This window comes from Triturus cristatus, chromosome 7, assembly GCF_964204655.1.
Source record: "Triturus cristatus chromosome 7, aTriCri1.1, whole genome shotgun sequence".
In the NCBI taxonomy this organism is placed as follows: Eukaryota; Metazoa; Chordata; class Amphibia; order Caudata; family Salamandridae; genus Triturus; species Triturus cristatus.
In genome coordinates, this window is record NC_140590.1 from 722,930,616 (window position 1) to 722,953,713 (window position 23,098).

Sequence of the window (23,098 nt, forward strand, 5' to 3'; positions counted from 1 at the left end):
TTCACCGACGTCCGCCCCAAGCTGGCTGAAGAGAACAACCGCTTCCCAAACTGATCGAACCGCTTCCCAAACTGATCCAACCGCTTAGAGTCCTTATCAGGCGGGGCCGTAGGAAAAGCACTCTGTGACATCGAAGCCTGAATGACCAGGCTCTCAGGAGTAGGGTGCGTTGTCAAAAAAGCGGGGTCACCGGGCGCCGGCCGGTGGTGCCTCACGACATTCTTATCCACCAGGGCCCCCGTAGCCGGCCTCGACCAAGTAGGCCGCAGGACTCGCAGGCTCCAGAGGAGCCGCCGGGACGAAGCCCCTGTCCCCTGCCTCCGGCTCCGGGGAGCGACGGGGAGATATCTGAGAGCGAACACGCTTCTTCGACTTCTTTTTATGGCGTCGCTCATCGGAGGCGCGACGACTTTGGTCCCGCGAGCAGCTCCTAGACCCGGAGCTGCGGCGTGACGAATGCTGGACCTACAGCAACTTCCGAAGCCGCTCCCGCAAGGCCTTGGGGGCCATGGCACGGCAATCCCGGGAGCCGTGAGCAGTCTCCAGGCAGTGGAGACAAACATCGTGGGGGTCCGCCACCGACATATTCCGGCGACAGGCCCCACAGGACGTAAAGCCGGGCATCCCTACGTGCACCAGAAGAAAGAAGAGGAGACAAATAGTCTCATAATAGTAGTCAAAAAGTGACTAAGGTACGTGCTCAATTCGGATCTGCGCATGCTGGCGCGGAAAAAGAAAGAACTGACGTCAGCGCGCATGGGTGGTGCCCAAGTACTCTCCGCGGCGTCATCTCGGCACTTACGACGCCAGTGACGGACGTGGAGCCGCACAATGCCACCTACTGACGCGCAGGGGTACTGCTAAGCAAAACTTTCCGGATCCAGTCTGACGCCTGGGGATATTCTAAGGTAAGGAATCTATCACTAACGTGTCTCTTTCAGATTAGAGGTGTTTGCCGTACCTCCCATTGCGAGTGATCTACCTATCCTTCGCCAGTAAAGATCTGCTAGCCTTCTGATAGGCTTTGTGCATTACACAATACATTTGACTGCATGGGGAAACATTGTTTCCCCATGTTTACTTAGGCACAGGAAACCAGAAGTTGTCTGGATTGATGTAAATCTTTTAATCTCTCAAGACACCATTTCTTCATATGCGTCCATGATGTGAAATAACTTTTTCAGAGGATTAGAAGAATTTCTTAAAAGGCAGAATGACTAATGAACTCGCTAATGAACCAGTCAAATAATGCATTTTTTTAGGAATTATGAGTTCCAAGAACGATCTTTTCCTTAGTAAATGCAAGCAAACCTTGCAGCACGTGGACACTTCTAGAAGACATAGTTATCAGAAAGGCTAACTAGCTAATCAGGAATTATTGGTCACACCTATGCAAACAGAGAAGCTGAATGTGTGGCGCGCAAAATGTTAAGGTTCAAAGAAAGAGCTGGTTATCTGAAAGTGGAAACTTACTTTTCAAACCTTCCTTCAAAGTCATGAACAACTGGTATCTTAAACAGAGATTTCTGCAAGGGTGATTTTCTGAAGCTGTCATTAACGTAGAAATGGTCTCTTCTAGAAAGATACTGAAGGCACGCTTTTCCAGAACCTTTTTAAATTTTTGAAGAAATAGCAGGAACAACATAATGGGCAGAAAAAGATATAATTAAGTCTTCTACCAGCTAATCGAAAGAGCATTCCCTAGAGGATGGTACTCGCTAGACAATCTAATGAGCCCACATGTTCTGCTTCTCGCAGTGACCGAGATCTTTCATGAACTATACCCAGATAATGAAAAGCCTTCACAGCATTCCTAAATTCAACTCTCATTCATGTTCCCCTGAGTAATGTTTGCATATGGAATGTGTACCCTTATTTAAAACTCCTGGTAGATGCAAGGTCGACAGAATTATGTAGCAGCAAATGGTCTAGTACCGGTTTTCCAAGTGTATGATATACTGGTTGAGCTGTCTGTCTGGACCAGAAGGGTCTTTCCTTGTAGCTTTGAATGAAAGGACTACATTGCAAACTTGATTGCTCAATTAAAAAATATTGATATGGCAGGAGGAGTTATGATGAACAGCCTGTCTACATGTGCTCCCAAGACCTCGAAGCAGGCATCTGTCATCAGCACTTTCTGATAATGAGGGATTTCAACATGAAACTCACTTTCAAATTCTTGATCTTTGTCCACCAAAAAAAGGGGAAAATATGACCGTATCTTTCAAGGCCACATCAGCCTGAATCCAATGGGAAAGAAGGCACTCTTGCAAAACTCTCATATACATGAAAGCACGGTTAATGAGGAAAATGTATAAGGACATGAGGCTCAGAAAAGACAACATGTCTCACTCAAAGTCTCTGAAGGAGGGTAACCAACACCTTTGGGAATGCTCTTCTGAAGGAAAAGGATGTATCTGTATAACGCCCAGAAGAGCTCCTGCAAGCAAAACCGTGATTTGATTAACTAAGCTAGATTTCTCTTATCTCACACTGAAGAGTCAGCAGTGCAAGAGATCTGATGTTTGCTGAATGTGTGTTCACATCCCAACTAACAAAGCTTTCAAAAGTCAGTCCAAATAGGAGAAATGTAGTCACCTGATGTTGTACATGTGATTCTACCACCAGCAGGCATATGGTGAAACATCTGAATGTGAATTTTAAACTGAATATCAGAACCTTGAATTGGTAGAGGTTAGCAACTATTGCAAACTTGAGTTAACACCTGTGGCGTTGACTTAGTGGCCAACAAAATGATGTGTCCTAAAGATTCAATCACCACAAAATCACCCATATCACTGGAGTGCTGTCTTACTGAAATGTTCATTTAAAAAGAATATGTTTAAGAGTTTTATGTCAAAGATCTGCTTTTTTTATTATACGATTTCTTTCTATCTAGAAATACCAGGTGTAAACGTTCTGCTCTCGTTCTCGGGTAAGAACCTCCTCCACAGTTCTTTCACAAGCAATATAATGCAGACTTATTGCTTGTGCATCTGTAGATGATCAGCATAGAAATGTCATGCCTCTGACTGGAGTGGAAATCTGAAGGTAAATGAAGACATGCTAGATATACTATAAGCTAAAGCAACCACGTTTCCGAGGTGACTTTCCTGTCAGTCAATAAGGAAACATTTCATTGCGCAGAATGCTGTGGGTGGAGGGGTGCATAGGAGAGCCAGTGCTCAGATGTCTCAAGCAGCTTGGTGATTGTTGCAGCTGCTGCTTGACCTCTTCCTCGGCCGTCGGAGTGTAACCCCTTGGAAAGAAAGACTGATTATAAAATGGCTGCCTGAATCTGTCTTGGGAATGGTCTTCAAGGTTTGCTTCACTGAAAACGGCAAAAGGAGGAGGGCGGATCCTTTGCTCCAGGTTCACAGACTTTGTAATCTCAATCTCCTTCTTCAATTTCTTTATTAGTAATGAGGTAAAAAAAGAGGAACTGCACCCAAATCTTCAGGGCCTCTCCCTCATTTCTCCTCTCCACAGAAAGTAATTCCAGATAAGATTCCTTTTGTCCCACCTGTTCTAGTATAATCGTGCTCATCCGGTTGCTAGTGCTTGAGAAATAGACACATTCTTATTGATAATGTTAAGTTTCTTGTTCTCTCTGCCTAGGAGGGCTAATGCACCTGGCATAGTTGGAAATGTATTAGCATTACCCAAAAATTTGCAGGACAGCTTTTCTGAAAACTAGGATCTGACTCTGGGGCCTTGTATTTCTTGGTGAAAACGGGCTTTGTCGAAGTTTGGAGGTCAGAGTATTGGGTTAACGAGGCCTAGCATGCCATAGATTTTAATGTGGCTCCATTCAAGGTTGACAGACTCTTTTGGGGGTTTCAAATATAAAACATACCTAATGCTTTATGAGCTATTTAACAGTATTTAAGAGCTTTATGAAAGATAGAGGATCATCTTCCTGAGATACTTTGCTGCATAATTGGATATCTAGAAGAGCCACCCATATTCTTCCCGATCACGATACAAAGGACGTACCCCTGGGTGATCAGACTACTCAAACAGCCCAAAGTAGTAACAGCCAGACGTATAGGTTTTTCACATTCTTCTTCGATGTGCACCACCTCGGGTGTCTGCACACTTTTTCTCTTATTATAAGATGAATCTCTGGCTCAGAGGGTGTCAGCAAGAGGCTGCCTGGCCCTAAAAACTTTAATACAAATGCATATTCTTTCATTGACACACATTGGCAATTTCGGGTCAAATGGAACCAAGGAAGGTGTCAATGTTGTTCTTAATGACCAACAAATGCATGGCACCAAAAAGATACTTTTATGCAGGAGAACACCAGCAGTGTCAGGCAAAGAGCACTGGAGCAATATATTAGGGTTAATCCAATGCACATTTCTAACCAGAGAACCAAACCAGGGTCTCACATTAAACGTGGCGTGGCAGTGGCTTTATTGGAAGAGGTTTTGAAATGCTCTGTAACAAACAGTTAAATCTGGATTTTCCATACTGTGAGGGTGTGGCAGACCATACTGTGAGGGTGTGGCAGACCACAAAGGTCACATTTCTACTGTACTTCCATTCCTGAAATACAGTTAGAGCCTGGTTACATCCTCCTCCAGAATTTTCTGACCCCAACAAATGCAACCGATGTATGAGAGAACCACCTCTTTGTCAGTAAATGTGGAAATTTGAATTAGCATATTTGACATGAAGCCAATATAGCACTTACAGACTGGTTGAATGCAGTCCCAATCAGCAGCTTTAGAAATGAGAAAAGCAGCACAAGTCTACATACAAGATCATCATCAGAGAGTGAGTGACGGTACTGATTTCAGATTAACATAGAAGTTCTCTTTTTTAATTTGCTCCTCAAAGGAGAGCATAGAGTTTGGTGCAACTCAGCTTTTTGGGAGTGAACATTCTGTGGTTTGGAATAACTGTGTTAAAACATGAAAAGTACATCCTTGAGAGCGCTCTGGGGAGTCCACTAGGGGCAATTGGTTGGTAATCAATCTAAGTTAGAACATTCAATCATTCATCCGCAAATATGTTATGAACAGAACCTGCTAGCACCACTACAGAGATAGAAGCGCGACGCCACCGCATGGAAAGTGCTGCCTCTCTCATTGCTGGGCAGGGTGGCACTCTTCAAGATGATGTCCTTGCCCCGCTTCCTATATGTGCTGCAAAACTACCCAGACCCAGTGCCTGCATGCTATTTTAAAGAAATTGAAGGTTTACAGAGGGAGCTGTTGTGGGGTGGAAAACCCCGGATAGCACTCAAAAAGCTCACCCTCAACTTTATGACCGGGGGATTAGCCTCCCAGACCTTAAGAAATATTACTGGGCATCACACCTCGCAGCCATTAATCATGGCACGTATCGTCGAATAGATGACCCGGGATACGCCATGGATCCATGGCTCCTCCCAGGTGGGAACTATAACAGAGCACTTTATTCCAGACCACGGCAATTCCCTCTAACGGGGCCGACACGACACTTGGTTCAGGTTTGGCACGCAGCCACCAAAAGCCTGGGATGGGAATGGAAACTAACGTTAGCAACACCCATCTGGGACTCCGAGAGACATGGTGACCTTTGGAAATCAAAAGGCGTTGACAAATGGGATCTCATTGGGATCTCAAGTGTCGGTGACATGTGGGAACAGGGAGATGTAGCGACCTTTGCCCTCCTTCAACAGAAGTAAAATACAGACTACTTCCGCTACCTCCAAGTCCGTCATACATTACAGTCACACATCCCTAGAGGCTCCTCCCCCCCCAGAATATATACCTCATGAGGACAGGATATTGGATGGCTATCTACCAGAGAAAGCGATCTCTCTCACATACAAAAAACTAAGAAACACCAAAGAAGACCCACTCCAGGGCACCAGGTTGAAGTGGGAAAGGGATGGCCTCGAACTGGACGATGAGGAATGGCAAGAGGCACTGTCCTCCCCAAGGGAAGTGGCCATATCGGCCAGGCTACAACTAGTACAACTTAAAATCTTGCATAGGGTGTACATTACTGGACCTTGCCTGGTTAAAATGGGGAGGGCGGAAGGGGGAGAATGCAGGAGGCAATGTGGTTCCGAGGGAACTTTTATGCATATTATATGGGAGTGTGAACTGATCCAAACATACTGGCGCCAAATACACGCAGTACTCGGTGAAGTTGGGACTTGATGTCCGTCTTGAGGCAAAGAGGTGCCTGTTAAATGTGTGATAACCCACAGACTTGAGCAAAATGGGTAAAATCTGGGTAACGCTGGGCCTAATGGTGGCAAAGAGGAACATAGCTCAGCTGTGGGGGTTAACACCCCGCCAACTCTAACGGAATGGAAGAAAAACATGGGCTGGTGCCAGTTTAGAGAAAAAACAGTATATATGGCTAGAGGTTGCCCTAAGAATTGGTCGGAAATATGGGGGGCATGGAACACGTACCGTGGGGAGATTTGTAGTCCACCACGCAGCGCAACTTTGGATGACTTGCTATCGCCATAAGAAATATATCCCCAGATGTGCCATTGACTTAATCTGACTGTAGCCGCAACTGTCAAAGTGTCACCAAATGTACTCCTCCTATCTGTACATATACATATGAAATCTGTTTTATTGTTGATTTCTTGACTGTTTAATAAAAAGAAATATAAAAAAAAAATCATTCATCCGCAATTGAATATCAATGAGATATTAGATCATGTTGGAAGTAGGCTTTGGTTCGATGGCTGGAGTACTTGTGGATTTTGTCTCCTCTATGTAACTGTTTCATCCAGTTTTCAAGACTCCAAGGGTAACATCCAGCAACTAAAGGTTGGTAGAACAGTGTAACAGATATATTAGTCTTGTAGGACTTTATAAAGGTATACTGCTGGAGAAGCAAAGCACAGCATTTGGCATACTTCAATTGATCATTTCTGGTGAGGTCTGACTGAAAACAGCATATGGGGTGGGAGAATCACAGGACATTAGTTTGCAAACATTTCACAATGACCTTGTTATTGTGAGTGTCAAATGTGACAGCTTTTAAAGAGTTTAAGTCCATAAGTTGGAGCAGACCATCAGTTACCAGCACTGTTTGAGTCATTATGTTGGAGACAAAAGCCAGATTTAAAATGATAGAGATAATCTAACAAGTGAGGTTTCCCATGATGGATGACTAAGTGTAAGAACATAATCCTTAACGTCTCTTAACTTTCCAAAGTTTCTGCAACAGTGGATTAGTAGGCGCTACAAAGTAATTAAACACAGCCAATGCTGTAATTGCAACAGTACAATATATCTGATACAACACAATCAGTAAAATGGTATCATTAGCAGTATTTTTAAATTCCCCCGGCAGGCTTGGAGCTTATTCTTATATATGAAATAAAAACGATCTCAGACCTTTTAAACACGCTGTGCATAGATTACCAGTGCCAATGTATTTCAGTTACGATACGAGTATCCAACATATCCACTTTTAAATTTAGGGCAGAAATAAACCCCCTTTACTCCCCCCCCCCCCCCCACAGCTGCTGGTGCCCCCTTAGACTGAAATGTACCTGGTCTCACTTTTTACTTGATTATCCTTTATTTTTATTATTTTGTTGCCGGATTCTTAGACCTCTTTTTAATCAAATACAGAACAGTGACTCGTGATAGATCTAAGTCAATAATTGCTCAAATTAAATCTTTGAATGTAGAACTAGCTCTCGAAGGCTTCTTTATTTCAGTAAAGGCGAATTGTGCAGTTATATTATACATTTTTAACATATAATTTTAATGATTGAATTTTGGTTACTGGTCATGTATTGATGGTATTTTATTGATATAAGTACACAATATCACACCCACTAGGGTGACAAAAAAAGTAATATATGATACCACATTACTTGTGCCCTAGTCAAGACATCATGAATCAAAGGAACGAGGTACTATGTAGAAATTATGATTTTGACAATGAAGTATGCACTACTGAGCACATGACTGGACCATGTGTCAAATGTGCACATTCCATAGAAGTACCTGAAAGTGCCAGCTTCATGCAGCGCATCTGGGTTGGAGGCCTCATTTACAACCCACTCACTAGCATGCAGAGCGGTTTCTTCTTGTTTGTTTAGCAGGTCATAGAGACGATTCTTCATCAACTCGAGGAAGTCAGCTAGAAAATAAGAAAGAAAATGCTCAGTAATGCCACATCCATTTAGATAGCTGCAGGCACTACTCTAATAACACCGAGGCAGCAGAGACAGGGGAAACATACTCACCTGTAATCACAATTGTACATTATGCATGGATGTTGGAAATGTTAATGTTTATCACCTTTGGAATACTTTTTACAGGTTAATTATTCTTGGGACCTGTGGGAATTATACTATAGATTAAGAATAATTGCGAAGATTTGATTATCAAGAAGGCCCATTTACTTGAAGGTACAAGATCTGATCCAGTCAACAGTTTGCATCCTAACTTCAAGGTCCTTGTAAAGGTTGTGAATGCATAACAGGCCTTTTAGCAATTACCAATATACATAAACCTTAACCGTAATTTTATTGTGTTCTCTTCTGTGAATCTGTGCTGGTTATTGGTTTCTTAAACCATAACTTTCACCACAGAGGGCATTTGGGGGTAGGCAAATCTGTTACAGACTGAAAGGACAAAACTGTAATGAAAGGGCTAAAGGAAAAGAGCCTTCATCAATGTCTTTCTAAAATGCAGCTGATCTGAGATTTCTCCTATGACCAGGGACAGCACGTTCCAAAGTTACACAGTAAAAAATAAGACAATGTGAACTCCTTGAGGACCTCAAATGCCGTTTACTTCCAGAGTGTTGTTACTTGATGCCTGGGGCTATCTGAGGCAGCTGATGTGAAGAGGGGATGCACAAGAAAGGTTGTATTAGTAAAATGTCTTTGTCAATAGAGAGGGACCCAGACCACAGAGGCTTTAAAGATGTCATTAAAGCCCTCATATAGACTTGGACAGAGGCACTTCATGAGCCCATGCCATACTTCCGCAACCACTATGCCCTTCCCCTGAAACAACTGCTACTAGTGTTATGTTATATAAGCTGGAAAAATAAAGCGCTGCTTATCACCCCAAAGGGTATCTGGGAACTGGAGCAGGTATATAGGTGCATTAGTCGTGTAGTTAGTTGAAGAACCTGGCCTTCAGCCTCTTGGGGAATTCAAGATGAGAGTAGGAGGCTGATGGGCCGTTCCACATTTTGGGGACAATGGGGGAAAAGGCTAAACTACCCATCCTGCTGTTTTTGCGGATGCAGGGGGGTCTGTGCTACTCGTGTAGTTTTTTGAAGAGCCAGGTCTTCAATCTTCTGCGGAATTCAAGAAGTGAGGAGGAAGCCCTGATGGGCCGTTCCATATTTTGAGTGTGATGTGGGAGAAGGCTAGGTCTCCTATCCTGCTGTTGTTGGGGGTCAGGGGGGTCTGTGCGAGAGAGAATGAGGCTGAAGGGCAGGTGTTTCAGTGGGTTGGCGGACGTGAAGGTGGCAGTTGAGGTATGCTGGCCCTATGTTGTGCAGTGTCCTGTATGCCTGCATGAGGAGTCGGAAATGACAGCCTTTGTGTAGCGGAAGCCAGTGGGGCTCACTGAGGGGTGGTGTGATGTGGGTGTGACGGGGGAGGTCTAAGATGAGTCTTGCTGCCGTGTTCTAGATGGTTCAAAGTCAGTGGAGGAGGTGCGTAGAGATTCTGGCATGGACAGCGTTGCTTTAGTCTAGTCTGCTTTTGACAAGGGCTTGAGTTACTGTATGCCAGGTATTCCTGGGTATCTGATGATTTTCTGAGGCTGAGTAGTATATGAAAGCAGGAGGAGCTGACTGCATTTAACGGTGCTGACATGTTGAGTCTGTCATCGTTGACGATTCCTAGGTTTCTTGCGTGTTGAGTGGGTGTTGGTGTAGGACAATGCTCTGATGATCACCAGGTGGAGTCCCAGGGGAGTTTCTAAGGATCAGCACTTCCGTCTTGTCGGGGTTGATTTTGAGGCAGCTGGTTTTTATCCATTCTGCTATGCTAATCATGCACTAAGTAACTGTCTTATATTGAATTACATTTCAGCAATGATCAAGCTGTAGCGGGAGAGTGGCATGTGTCAAAATGGCAGTGCAAGCATGATTATACTGCTGGTTGTAATTCACTTCATTGCCCTGAGGTTACTCAAGGAGGGATATGTACTTGGGCAAAACCCTCTGGCTCTGGCGAAGACCCAGCAACAAAGGTGTCATCTTAATGTTTAGGATGACCATACATGGGGTGTACAAGCACCCTCTGACAAAAGGATATAATCTGGGACTAGTGATTACCATAGTTCCCATGTAGTGAAAGGGTAATGAAACTTGGTGGAATCTCCCAAGGGACGACGGAATTCTGGGGGTTCACCTGTGACCTTGCCACACATGCACAGCAGGAATTGGGGCCATCTTCAGGGTTTCCTTAGCCACAGGGAGAGGACAGTGAAAGCTACAGACAGATCTGAGCTGGTGGGCCTCGCTTCCACTGTTCTGCCATCATTTCTCCCCACCAGACTACACAAAAACCAGAGAGCAAATATTACCACATAAATCCTACATGGCATGATTAGGCGGGCAATTGGTAGGGCAGAGACAGAAATACTAGCTGCTCATTGGTGATATTCCTGCCAATGCCTTTTAATTAGTGCGTGGACGTCAGGAGGTGATAACTAGACATGGTCCATCCATAAAGGTATAAACAGAGGAAATGTCTTGAAAGTCACCTAAGCAGTAACTGGGAGTTAATGCACAGTGCACAAGACGCCAGTTGAGGACGCAAAACAAGGTTAATCATGATTCAGCAGCCTTAACAGACACCACAGGTGTAGCCAAGCTACAAAATGGACAGAAAAAGAATAGCTAGTGTGCAGCAAGAAGGGTTAAGCTCTTTTAACCCCTTCGACGCTCATGACGGAACGGTTCCGTCATGAGCGTCGGTTGAGCTGTGCTCATGACGGAACCGTTCCGTCATGACCACGCCCGCGCAAGCAGCGCTCAGCACAGCGGGGGAATCCGCCCCGCATGGAAGGGGTTAAGATCCATCTGAGAAACCTCATATGGTACTCGCTTGCCTGAACGCCAGACGTGATTTGAAATTCTTTCTGACAAACCTAGAGACAAAGAACCCACAACTGGGAGCCAGTAATTGACTACAAAGTATAAACACTAAGGCATAAAATGTGCACATCTGTCTTGGAAAGTTTTAAGTTTAAAATAATTCCAAGTCATCCACTGTTCTAGCTTAAGTATGCAGTATGCGAATACATCAAGGTGATAGCTTCTGGATTCTGCTATCTCAGCATGACTTCTGTGTTATTCACATAATTATAAAAAGACTGTTCTGAGAATTATAGTAGGCAAAAGTTGAATGTAGATGTTACAAATACAAAGGACTAAATGCAGATCCTTAAAGCATTCCCCAAAAATCTGCATCTGAGAGGCAAATTGAATTGATCAGTTTTTGTGTAGGACTGTAGTTGAGTCAATGTGAAAATATTTGTAAAAAAGGGACATATATTTTGCATGTATGTTTAAATACATTGTCGGGTCATTTAGAAACTTCAGGTTTTTTAAAATTTCTAGCTTTTCATGTATTTTATTAATTTGGGTAACATGGTGATTATAAGAACGAGTGTCATTTGGAGAAGCATAGCCAGTTTCCAATTAACTGTTTCCAAAAGAGAATCGCACATTATTTATTGGACGTTTCAGAGCACTCCCACGGGTGCCAAAAGTACAAAGGGACCAAACAAATGCATACTAAAGTAGAAACAGTTGCTGATGTACATGAAATACACAATAAAAATAGATAATGTCAGATAAAGGCTAAACATCAAAGACTGGAACGTACAAATAATGAGGGTATTGGAAGGGCAGAATATCAACAGCAGTTTCAGTCAGCGTGTAATAAAAAAACACTACACAATCAACAGGATACGGTTTTCCATCTTGCACGATTTTGCATTTCTCCTTTACCTTCCACACCTGTCTGTTCTGTACCATTTCCCGCTCGCTCCTTCTAGTACACCATCTTCTGGTGCTTCGGGAACACTGGTAACAGAGAAGGGCTTGCATTTCCATCATTCAGGGACAACCTGGCTTCAGCCATCCAATCTAAGTTAACAGGCTATTAGCTTCAATGCAAAATAAATAAACCCAGCAGAAATCATCAAATAAATCAATATTCTGGGATGCCTATTTGTTGGAGACTGTTAGGGACGCCGGACTTGGTAAAGAGATGTGTTTCTTCCTTGAAGCCGGATGGCCTCTTTAAGAGGTACGTCCAATGGTCAACAAGTGCTTAACTCGCATGATGCCACTACTGGCTACTAAACATGGCACGGTCCAGTAGAATAGTTATGGCAAAGCTGCCAACTCACCCATGTCACTTGATACTGCTACCTTCACACAGTTACCTTGTGAGGAGCTGTCGTTGCACGGTAGCAAGTAAAATGAGCAGGAAACCACTGCAAAATGTGGATTTCCAGCCAGTCTTTCCAGGCTTTCACCACCCATGCATAAGGGGAGTGAAAACTCCCCAGGACATTCACTTCGGCTTCAGTATGAGGGGTGGGGAGCAAAAGTGCCTCTTGGGTATTTCTAGGCATGAGGCCCAGCCCCTTCTTTGCGAAATCTGGTTAGTGAATCTAGTCATGGAAAGTGATGAGGCAGGGAGCTAGAGTGGGTATTGTTACAAGACTGGCAGGAATACCACAAAACTCCTTTCATGTCACCCAACTAGAGAGAATGCAAATAAAACCTACATCAGTAGAGTGTAGGACACCGTTTCGATGCTACATGGTATACTTTGCACCCCTGCTCCGAAATACCTCTTAATTCGTCCTCCTTGGACAGAAGACGCAGAAGGATCTCAATCCTCCGGGTGCTGCGAGTGGGAGCTTCGTTCTCGTCCCGCAGCATACCAACCGCACTCTGTACACAGCTCCTGATGAGGGTGGTCGTATCCAGAACCTGATTAATTTAACAGAGGGAAACATAGCAAGAATCACTCAATAATGACCAATGTATTTCTTATGACCAACATATGCAACTAGCATTCTCACACTTCGGAACCATGAAGACTCAAGTACAAATAATGCTTGTTCAAAAGAGCCTTTGCTTATAAAGGAAATGCAGATCATAGGAGCAGGAAGCAGCACTTGGGGTGCAGCTGTTTGCCTGAAAGATCTGTGCCACTGAGCCGGCGTATGAACGTGGTATGCATGCAAAGATGGGTACGTATAACGGAACACATGATTATGATGATACTTTTAAAATGAAGAAATGGAGAAAGTAAGTTTACCCCGTGGAGGCCGCACCCCATGTGAGACGGGGATGTTGCCCCCCCCCCACTCACTGAAATTCTCAAATGCTTTAATGCACTGGATCCGCTCACTGAATCCAGCCTGGGCCCCATCATTGTGACTATGAGGCCACGTTTTTTGCAACTGCCCAGGCCCCAGCACCAACAACAAGGCCAGTGTATGGAAGAAGGTACATGGGATGGGAGAGTGGTGGAGTAACAGATAGATATTTAGCCTAAGAAAAGAACAGAGGGTACATAGCATATTTTAGTCTGTGAGATTGTCAGGGTTGTTATGAGACTGTCTATTTTGAAATTTGAGTATTATGACTCTGCCATGTGCAGTAGAAACTTTGCGAAATGTTATATACTCCATCGCCACTTCACTACGGAATGGTATTGGAATCTAACTTATTACAGTCCACCACTAGACTACAACTGCAACTTAAAACCATTTAATGGATATACATTACCCCGGCCAACAATGAATTTCTTGCACCATACAATGATATCCCTGGTTTGTGACATTCACAGAGGTCCTTGTGGTATTCTAGGGAGCCTTTGTAGATAAGAATGTTATGCTTTGGTGATTCTTTAAATGTTATGATTAGACTGTTAAGGAGTTGAGGAGGCAGATGGTGGGGGGTTACTGTCCGAGGTTATTTATCTGTATTTACAATGAACTCCTATAAAAAGCACCTGAGGATTATTTTTTCAAATGTTGTGAAGGAAGGACTGGGTTGTTTGAAAAATTATCTTCATTTTTATTAAGATCAGTCTTGGTTCCATATCCAAAGTGGGTAAAGTAAGGAGTGTTCCTTTGAAGGTAAAGGATGACATACCTCAAGCGTTAAAGACACTGCAGCAAAATGGTATAATCGAAGACGTTAAAGGGCCTGAATGGTTGTCAACAGTAGTGATGACAAGAAAGGCAAACGGTGAGGCGAGACTGTGAGATGACCGTATGGAATTAAACAAATATGTAATAGTAGATCATTATCCCTGACAAATATAACATAAATGCTAAGTTCTTTGGGTAAACCTAAATGTTTTCTTCCCTGGATTTAACATTTGTGTACCATCTGATAAAGTTACATCTGCTATTACAAAAGCTGAAATCCTTTGTTACTCTGTTTTGCCACTTTAGCATATGTCAGAATGCTATTTGGTTTACTTTCCGCTTCATCTGTTTTGCAAAGGGATCTGGAAAGTGTGATAAAGGATATTCCTGGTTGAAAATGCATCAAGACAAAGTGCTGGTGTTGGGTAGCATTCCTCAAGAACATGATGTGCAGCTGCATGAGCTCCTTCGTAGGCTGGATGCTAGTGGTCTTATCCTTAAGTTAGAAAAATGTAAATTCAAAGTATCCAACATTGAATATAAGGGTCATCATATCTCTTCAGATGTTATTCATCTTAAAGAGGATCTTGCAAATACTTTAAGTGATTTGCCTTGCCCTTCTAACAAAGAGGAGTTGTTACATTTTTTGGTATGGCGGAGTACAATAGTAAATGTATTTCTAATTTTGTTGAGAAAAGGAAAAATATGAGAGCTTTCCTGAAGAAGGTATGACGTTCGCTTGAGATGGTGAGTGTGAAGATGAGCATAATCATTTGAGTTGAGGAATGCTCCTTGCTTAAGCGGTTTTGAACAAGGTCACTAAACCATTTGAATGAATGACACTAGCTCACAAAGCTTAGGAGCTGGTCTTATGCAAGCAATTTAGGGTCAGGATGAGACAGTTTCTTTCTAGAAGTCTAAAGGATGTGGAAATTAATTATTCTGCTATTGAAAAAGGAACCTTGGTTGTACATTGGGTTGTGTACAAACTAAGGACATTTTTATGGGGGTAGTGTTTTTTATGTTAAGACGGATCACAAGCACCTGAAGGTGATATTCATGAGCAAAGATACTGACTTGGTTTTGTGTAGGATTCCTAAATGGGTAGTAGCTATTCAGGAGTTTGAATTTAATCTTACTTATGCTCCCAGTGCCAAAAAATGCATTATCCGATTGTTTTTCTCAGTTGTGTAGTAAGGATGAACTGCATAAACTTGAGATATTTTTGATGGGGAATTTTACGGTGAGGGACTGAAAGTTTCTGAAGTGTGCTGTTATACTTGAGGATGAGTGGTTGAAAAAGACTGCAGAATGTTCCCAGTTTACAAAAAGTTGCAGCTTTATTGGATTCTAACCTGCGGTAGTTTATCTGTATCTACAATAAACTCCTTTAAGAAGCACCCAAGGATTCCTAGTGGTGCTTTATACCATACTGTACTGCACTTCAGATCGGACTTTTACCATCTACATCCTACACTAGTTTTTAAGTACTAGCTACAACTGAAGCATTCTTACAAAACACCTATATCTTTACCAACATAAACCGTCACCTAGAACTTCATGGCACTCCCCAGTTCGGTTCTCCTCCCCAGTTTTTTCTTTTTATACAGGCAATGATCTGCTGCACTACAGACCAATGCTACACGGAACAAGACATATACGTGCTTCCTATATTGATGTTGGTCTATTTTTCTACTCATGTAACATACTCCTTTCCACGGAACATGATGTATGAATGCTTATATTTTTAAAAGCCAATAAAAAGAATTTTCAAAAAAAAAATATCTTTACCAACAAACATTTGAACCCCAGAACTGAGGAGCCCAAGATCCCACAGTGAAGAGAATTGAATACGGTTATCGTAGTACTGCGACTTCCAGAAGGCTTTTTTACAATAACAACTCTTGCAATGTATGGTGTACTACTATATCAGTACTGATAGTCAAAGCATTTTAACATATCACTTCTGTGCTGATTGCAAAAATGCATATACTGGTCATATTGTGTATCGGGGTAGGACTGTTTCTGCTGTACCTATTATGTTTGTGTGTTTGTCGGTTTTCCATGTTGATGATCCTTGTGTACCATTTTTATGCATGAGTGAAGCTTGGATTGCTGCTCTTGTGTTGTACTCTTTTGCTTACGTGTGCCAGGGAAACTAAAGGTGCCTCTTACATGCTGTTTTGTGGAGAAACTTGTGGTACTATAATCAGTGTTGTGCCTGAATTTTCAGCAATGTATCAAAATTTTGTTTTAGGCCGACTACCTCTCCCGAGTCATTTAAGGTATGTGTGTGTGGGGCGATTTGCGAGTTCTGGACGACGAAGACTGGACAGAATCAAATATTTATTTATTTATTTGTACTCTTGTATAGCGCTGGAAGTCAACCCCCGAAAGGGTATCTCCGCGCTTACGCTTTACCCAGGAGCCAGGATCTTGTACTAAACAAAGAAATGAAGGGGGGAGAAACCTAACAGGCGACAGATAAAAACGTTTTCAGGGACTTCTTGAAGGATTGAAAATTGATAATATTTTTGAGAGCAGGGGGCAGTGAGTTCCAAAGGATGGGGCCTTTGTAGGACAGGGCTCGCCCTCCCTGCCTAGCTTTTTTTTCATCCTTGGAACCTGGAGTTGTTGCTGACTGCTGGAGCGCAGGGTACGACTGGGTTTGTAGGGTTTGAATATTTCTTTTAAATATTTAGGTCCATTGCCAAACAAACATCTGTGAATAGTGCAGCAGATTTTAAATTTTACACGCTGTCTAATTGGCAACCAGTGGAGTTTTGTCAAGAGGGGGAGTGATGCAGACCTTGGCTGGGCGTTGAGAACTAGTCTTGCAGCAGTGTTCTGGACCACCTGTAGTCTCTGTAGTTGTTCCTCATTTGCCGAGACCAGCAGGCCATTACAGTAGTCCAGTCTACTTATAACCAAGGCCTGGACGAGAGTCTTCCTATAAGAATCTGATAGAAATGGGAAGACTCGTCGTAGCAGTCCAATGACCTGGAAGCAGGAACCTGCTACTTGATTTGTGTGCTCTTTAAACAGAAGTGATTTGTCTAAGCGCACACCGAGATTTTTGACAATCTGTTTGGGGCTTGGGGTTGGTCCTAAATCCGGGGGCCACCAAACCGGGGACCACAAAAGTGTGGCCTCCCCAAACAGCATTACCTCAGTCTTGCCTACATTACACTGGAGGCGATTAGTGGCCATCCAGTAAGATATTGCCCTCATTCCGTCCGCAAAAGATTTTTGTATTGCGGGCATCAGGGTTTTAAAGGGGAACAAAAGCGGAGTGTCGTCAGCGTACGACACAGGGGTGAACCCATGAGATCTTACAATATCCGCCAAGGGGGCCACATACACGTTGAAGAGTGTGGGGCTTAGGCATGAGCCCTTTGGCACTCCCTTGGTGAGCTCCCTTGAGATAGAATGGTGGGAGCCCAATCTTACCTCTTGTTGGCGATCCGAAAGAAAGCTTTCCAGCCAAGAAAGAGCCACACCTTCTATTCCCCTCTCCCTCAGACGATCGAGAAGTATCTCATGAGACACAGTGTCGAAGGCAGCGGATAAGTCTAACAGCACTAGAATCATTGATTTTCCTCCATCCAGTGAAATCTTGATGTTATCAGTCACTGAGAGGAGGGCAGATTCTGTGCTGTGATTGGGCCTAAATCCAGATTGAGAGAAGTCTAGGCCCTCCGCTGCCTCGATGTATTTGGACAAGTGAGTGTTTACGTGTCTCTCGGTCATCTTGCTGAGAAGGGGTAGGAGGGAGATGGGTCGGAGGTTGGAAAGGTCGGTCCATGGAATTGCTGCGCTCTTTCGGATTGGGTTCACCACAGCTTTTTTCCATTCTGTGGGCACAGATCCTTCCCTAAGAGAATAGTTGATCAGTGTTTGAATATGGGGCCTAAGCAGATTTTGCAGGGAGGCAGTTATTTTAGCTGATAAAAAATCATCTGGGGATCCAGATTTTATATGGCTCATAAGGGAGGTGAGATCTGAGTCATTGACTGCTGGGAATATCGTAAGTGTGGTTTTACTCCGTGTGGGCAGGATGGAAGGGGAGAGAGAGTTATTACTATTTTGATTGGAGACCAATAAAATTTTGTCGTAAATCAAATTGATTTTATTTTCAAAGAACAAGGAGATTTCATCGCATAATTGTTGGGAAAAGTCATCAGGGCTTTTGCATGCGGTAGGTTTTACAAACTCCTGAAGAATTTTAAATAATTCCTTGGATCGATTTCCCGCTTCTGCGAGTTGTTGAGAGAGGCTATTCCTCCGATCAAGTTTGATGTTTTTGTAATATTTAGTCTGGGCCTCATGATGTGCTTTCTTGTTTTCTTCGGTTCGTGTTTTTCTCCACTTCTTTTCCAACCTCCTACATTTTTGTTTTTTTGTTCTAAGCTCGTCAGTATACCATGATTCCTGTTTGGTGGCAGGGTATTGTTTGTGTAATTTTAGAGGTGCTATTTTGTCAATTGCTTCTTTGAGGGAATTGTTGAATTTGACAGCACCCAACTCAGAAAATTCAAATAAAAACACTGTATATTTGCAACTGTCCAGGCTGTGGCAGATGGGCAGAGCTCCTTCGGAAGCATATCGGTGTTGTAACACCATGGAGGGCACATTCCTCCATGCAATGTGGGATTACCCCAACATTCCCCCCCTACTGGGCTAGAGTACGCATATAACAGGAGGGCTACTAGCCTACAACTTTTCTCTTGACTATAATGTTGCTTTGTTGGGGATCATGGACAGGTGGGATGGCGGATGAACTGCATGTGTGGGATACCTGATTGCTAAGCATGACATCACAAGGAAATTGTTACACCCCCGCCACCACACTTTTAGTGAATGGCAAGGTAGTATCCTCAGATGTGCTTTGGCCGACGAAGTGGTCAACAAAGCCAGAGGCTGCCCCTAAAAATATCCAAATGGACACAGCATAATGACACATTGTGACCATGATCCTGATTCCCCTATGCTGCATTACTTTTTGTCCAATGGAGGAACAGCTGCCCTTTATGCCTGTGCCTCAAAAGTGGCAGGTAGTGCTTAAGACGGATATTAGTAGTCATATGTACTACACTTTTTTTTCTTGATCATGTGTATACTGTTCTACTGTATCGGAAATGCAAATTAAACGTTTTATTTAAAAAAATTATGACTGGGTCAGCTCAGGTTTTTTTCAGTAAGTGTATAACAAGAGCCTGTGTACAGGCTCCAGCAGGACTGAAGAGTAAAGGATTGCATAAATCCTGCAGCAAGGGACAGATTGCACTGGAAAGTTGATGCCAAATGTCCTCAGGAGAAGGATTGTTGGGAAAGCCACATTTGAACCCAAAAAGAAGCTGTGCAGTGGAATTGAGAGAAAGGTGTGTTAAAGTACAAAGAAGCACGTTTTTTGGAGTGGAAAGGCTAGAGGCACAAGACAGGAGTAACGTAGCGAAAAGGAGAGCTTGACAAATATTATTGACTTTATCATAGAAACACAGAGTGCATCAAAATGATTCTGAGGTAATTACCAAGTTTTTTGCAACAAAGAGAATCTTAGAGAGAGTTGGACTGCCCAATGCATAAGTAACACAGGTGGGAAAATAAATAGAAGGGGCCAATCTAAATGCCTTATGATAAGCATCGAGGCTGATGGAAGAATAGTGCTTGTGCCTATGTTTTTCTGCCCTTTTTCCACTGAAGCGTGAACGCTCGGTGTTCCATGAAGCTGATGGAAATGGGCAGTGGGAAATTAATACTCAGGGGGAATGGAGGAGTCAAAAGCAGTCAAAGGCCACGAGGTGAACTGATTAGCTTGTGCTTCAATGGAGGAATCCAGGTGAGGACCAAAATTGTGCAGTGTGTTTTCAAGATCAGAGTGGATAAATTGGAACCAGTGGCACTTAACTTGGCTGCTTGCAGAGGCAGAGTGAGGAAAGAAGATGATTAAAATGATTAAAATGTAAAAGAATGATCGGGCCACAGGAGCAGAGAAGAACGGAGAATAGCAGCCTGGTTAGGAGGGCTAAAAGCAGATCATGTGTGTGTTCGGCTTTGTGAATGGGATCCGCTAACAAATCTGGAAAGACCCAGGGCATTATAAGAGTCAGCAAAGCTATTAGTGTTTGGAGGAGCGCCCTTATCTAGGCAAAAGTAGAAATATCCAAAATAAGGGGGCAAGCGTGCCACAAATGAGAGGGATCTGAGAAAACTAGTACAAAACCGGCCCACCATTAATTTAACCCCCCCCCCCCCGCCCATCTCCCCCCACCCTAGCCTTCCAGCCTCCCGGGGAAATGCCCGATGCATGGTACAACCAGTAAGGGCCTTAATTTTAACGCAACAGGGCTGGGTGAAAGCATCTTGTCTTAGACCAGAAGTTCAGGTGAAAATATTGGACATGGCTTATGAGAGATCCTTAGGAGTATTACAACAATGCAGTTGCCAGCTCTATACTGAAGCTAGGGGTAATATACAGGCATCAACAAGACTCTCAGTCTCAATAAGGGTGCCACCAGTAGTGCTCGCAACAAGAATACAGAGCTTCATTAGCTGCTGCTTACTGGAGACAAGCTGCCCGAAAAAGACCTGCAGGAGCAGGGCGCGGACAGGAATCATATAGGTGACAATGGCATCTCTGAGGCATCGGTCACCCTTCCCTCACCCACAACATCTCACTTTAGGAGCAAAGGTGTTTCCAATTTTTACAGCAACTGGTGTTTCATGTCTTCAAACGCGCCTACCGAACCTACCACTGCCATAACTCTGTACCAGGCCCGCCGTGAGGGGAACGGCTTCACCAACGGGGACGAAAGGATCTTTGCCTGATCTGGGACACCGCCGGGAGGCGGCGGAACTACATTTCCCAGCACCCTCAGCTCCGGGCGCCTGCCGCTGATGTCATCAGGCAGCGCCCGGGCTGTATAAATTGCACACAGGCCCCACGCAGCGCGGGACGCGCGCGGGCAGCGCCCGGGCGAAGCCCGGGCCAAGGGCGGGCCCGTTTTAGCCCGTTCGAGACTGGACTGGGCCACCCCTCTTTCCCCCAACCTCAAATTTACCTGTGGTAAGACGATATATATATATTCTTATTGAAAGTGAAATTGCCTTATTACAGTTACTATCAGGGTAGATCTGTACAGGATTTGGCAGGTTATAATGTCGAGACAAAAAACACCTGCCACCCTGGCAAACACAATGGATAATTATTTGGTACAGGTGGTGACAAAGATTAATAATGATCGGAGGTCCTCCCTGGGACTTATGGATTCCCCACCTTGTGCCCAAATTAACCAATCAGGGATATTTCAGTCTGCTAGAGATGAAATTGTTACCAATGACCCGATTGAGGTCCCCTATGACTCCTCTATATCAAATGTATCCACGCCTTCTACTGTCCAACAACTCGATCCCATTGTTGATTTACTTATCTTAGAAGAGCCAAACCAATCCGACACAATTGTGGAGCTAGATCCTGAGAGCAATACTCCTCCCACTCCTGTCCCTGCACCAAGAGTTAAAAAAGGGATTACTAAGGAACCCCCTAGAAGAGGTGGTCTACGTTCCTCTAAAACTAAATCTGTAACCCCACCAAGAAGAGTAAAGAAAAGGGTGGAAGAAGGGATAAGGGAAGAAGAGAGCGAAAGTGTAGATTGGGAGGATACCTTTTTAAATAAGCTCATGGGAGCACTGGAGTCTAAGCTATCAGGGTTAATGAAACCTCTTATATCAAAAGTAGACCAATTAGCTAATAAAGTTAATAAACTAGAGACCCTCCTAAGAAAAACCAATGAGGGGATGGGGGAAATATCAAACCTAATAATATCCAAATCTGAACATATAGATGCCGCAGGGAAATTACTTGGGGGTACTATAAATACAGGCCTACAAATTTCATCTGACCATATTCATCAAGCCTGCTCTGGACATGGTGAGACTCCTAATACTGCCCCAATATTAGAAACAGCACAACCAGTAGGCAATACTACCACTGAGACTCTTAATCCAGAAACTGGCCCAGTTGAATTAATTGTTGAAGCCTCCCCCTTGATTCTAGTACTCGCAAACACTCCAGCGTTGAAGACAGGGCAGACCGAGTCCTCGGACTCCTTACGAAACAAGGCTTTGCAGTGGCTTAGCAATAATATGCACATATCCCCCTGGGGTAAGGAAAAACTATCTGATGATCTGCTCACAGCAAGAAGGGTTAAGTGGATAGGCACTAAGGCAAAGAAATTTCAAGGGGATTGTGTGGTTTTAAATTTTAAGGGTCCTGAAGCTCTACCTGATGTCCTACGGAACATCTTCCCTCCACAACTTAGAACAGCAGAAATAATACCACTGACACTGGATTTCTTCTATAGTAGAAGAGGACTACTAGCTAAACCTAGCACATTAAGAACAAAGTGGACAGTCGTGGGAAGTAGAAGGCCCAGGACTGACCCAGCAAGCGAGTGGGGGTTGAGGTTGGATAATCACTACTCCGTGCTATCTGACCTAAACGAGTGTGATTGACTCGCATGTGTTCTTCCTGTCGCCCCTGAACTCCAGCTGCACCAGGGTCATGATAGGTCACTGATTCTTAATGAGCCTGTATTAGATGAATTGACCCCGGCCCCCAAGACATCTCCCACTCCCTCCCAAGAGGATCTAAGTGGAGTCTGGATGGGACAAAAAAGATCATTAGAGGCAATTGAGAATACACCAATGTTGAATAGCGACCTAGTGCCAGGTATAGAACCTGAAGATTGTACACACACTTCTGCCATTGACCAGATCCAGCACCAACTGGACGTATTGCCATTATTTATTATTTCTTGGAATATAGCTGGGATTGCAAACAAGCTAAATATCCCAGATTGGGTCGATTTTATCGACCTGTACGATATAATAATGTTGCAAGAAACCTGGGCGCTCACCCCAATTTTCCGACAAGGATATCTGAACTTCTATGTCCCAGCCATAAGAAA

General features: G+C 43.7%; 1 protein-coding gene across 2 annotated transcripts in view; it reads right to left on the bottom strand.

Annotated features, from left to right (window-relative positions):
- The window catches only part of RNF213 (ring finger protein 213), a 2,329,248-nt gene that overhangs the window by 816,680 nt on the left and 1,489,470 nt on the right, over positions 1–23,098 (bottom strand). For both annotated transcript variants that reach the window (XM_085617427.1, XM_085617426.1), the window contains exons 33-34: positions 12,816–12,957; positions 7,980–8,115 (exon numbers count right to left, since the gene is read on the bottom strand). In XM_085617427.1, the coding sequence (XP_085473553.1) occupies positions 7,980–8,115; positions 12,816–12,957 (278 nt within the window). The remainder of the gene's footprint in view (positions 1–7,979; positions 8,116–12,815; positions 12,958–23,098) is intronic.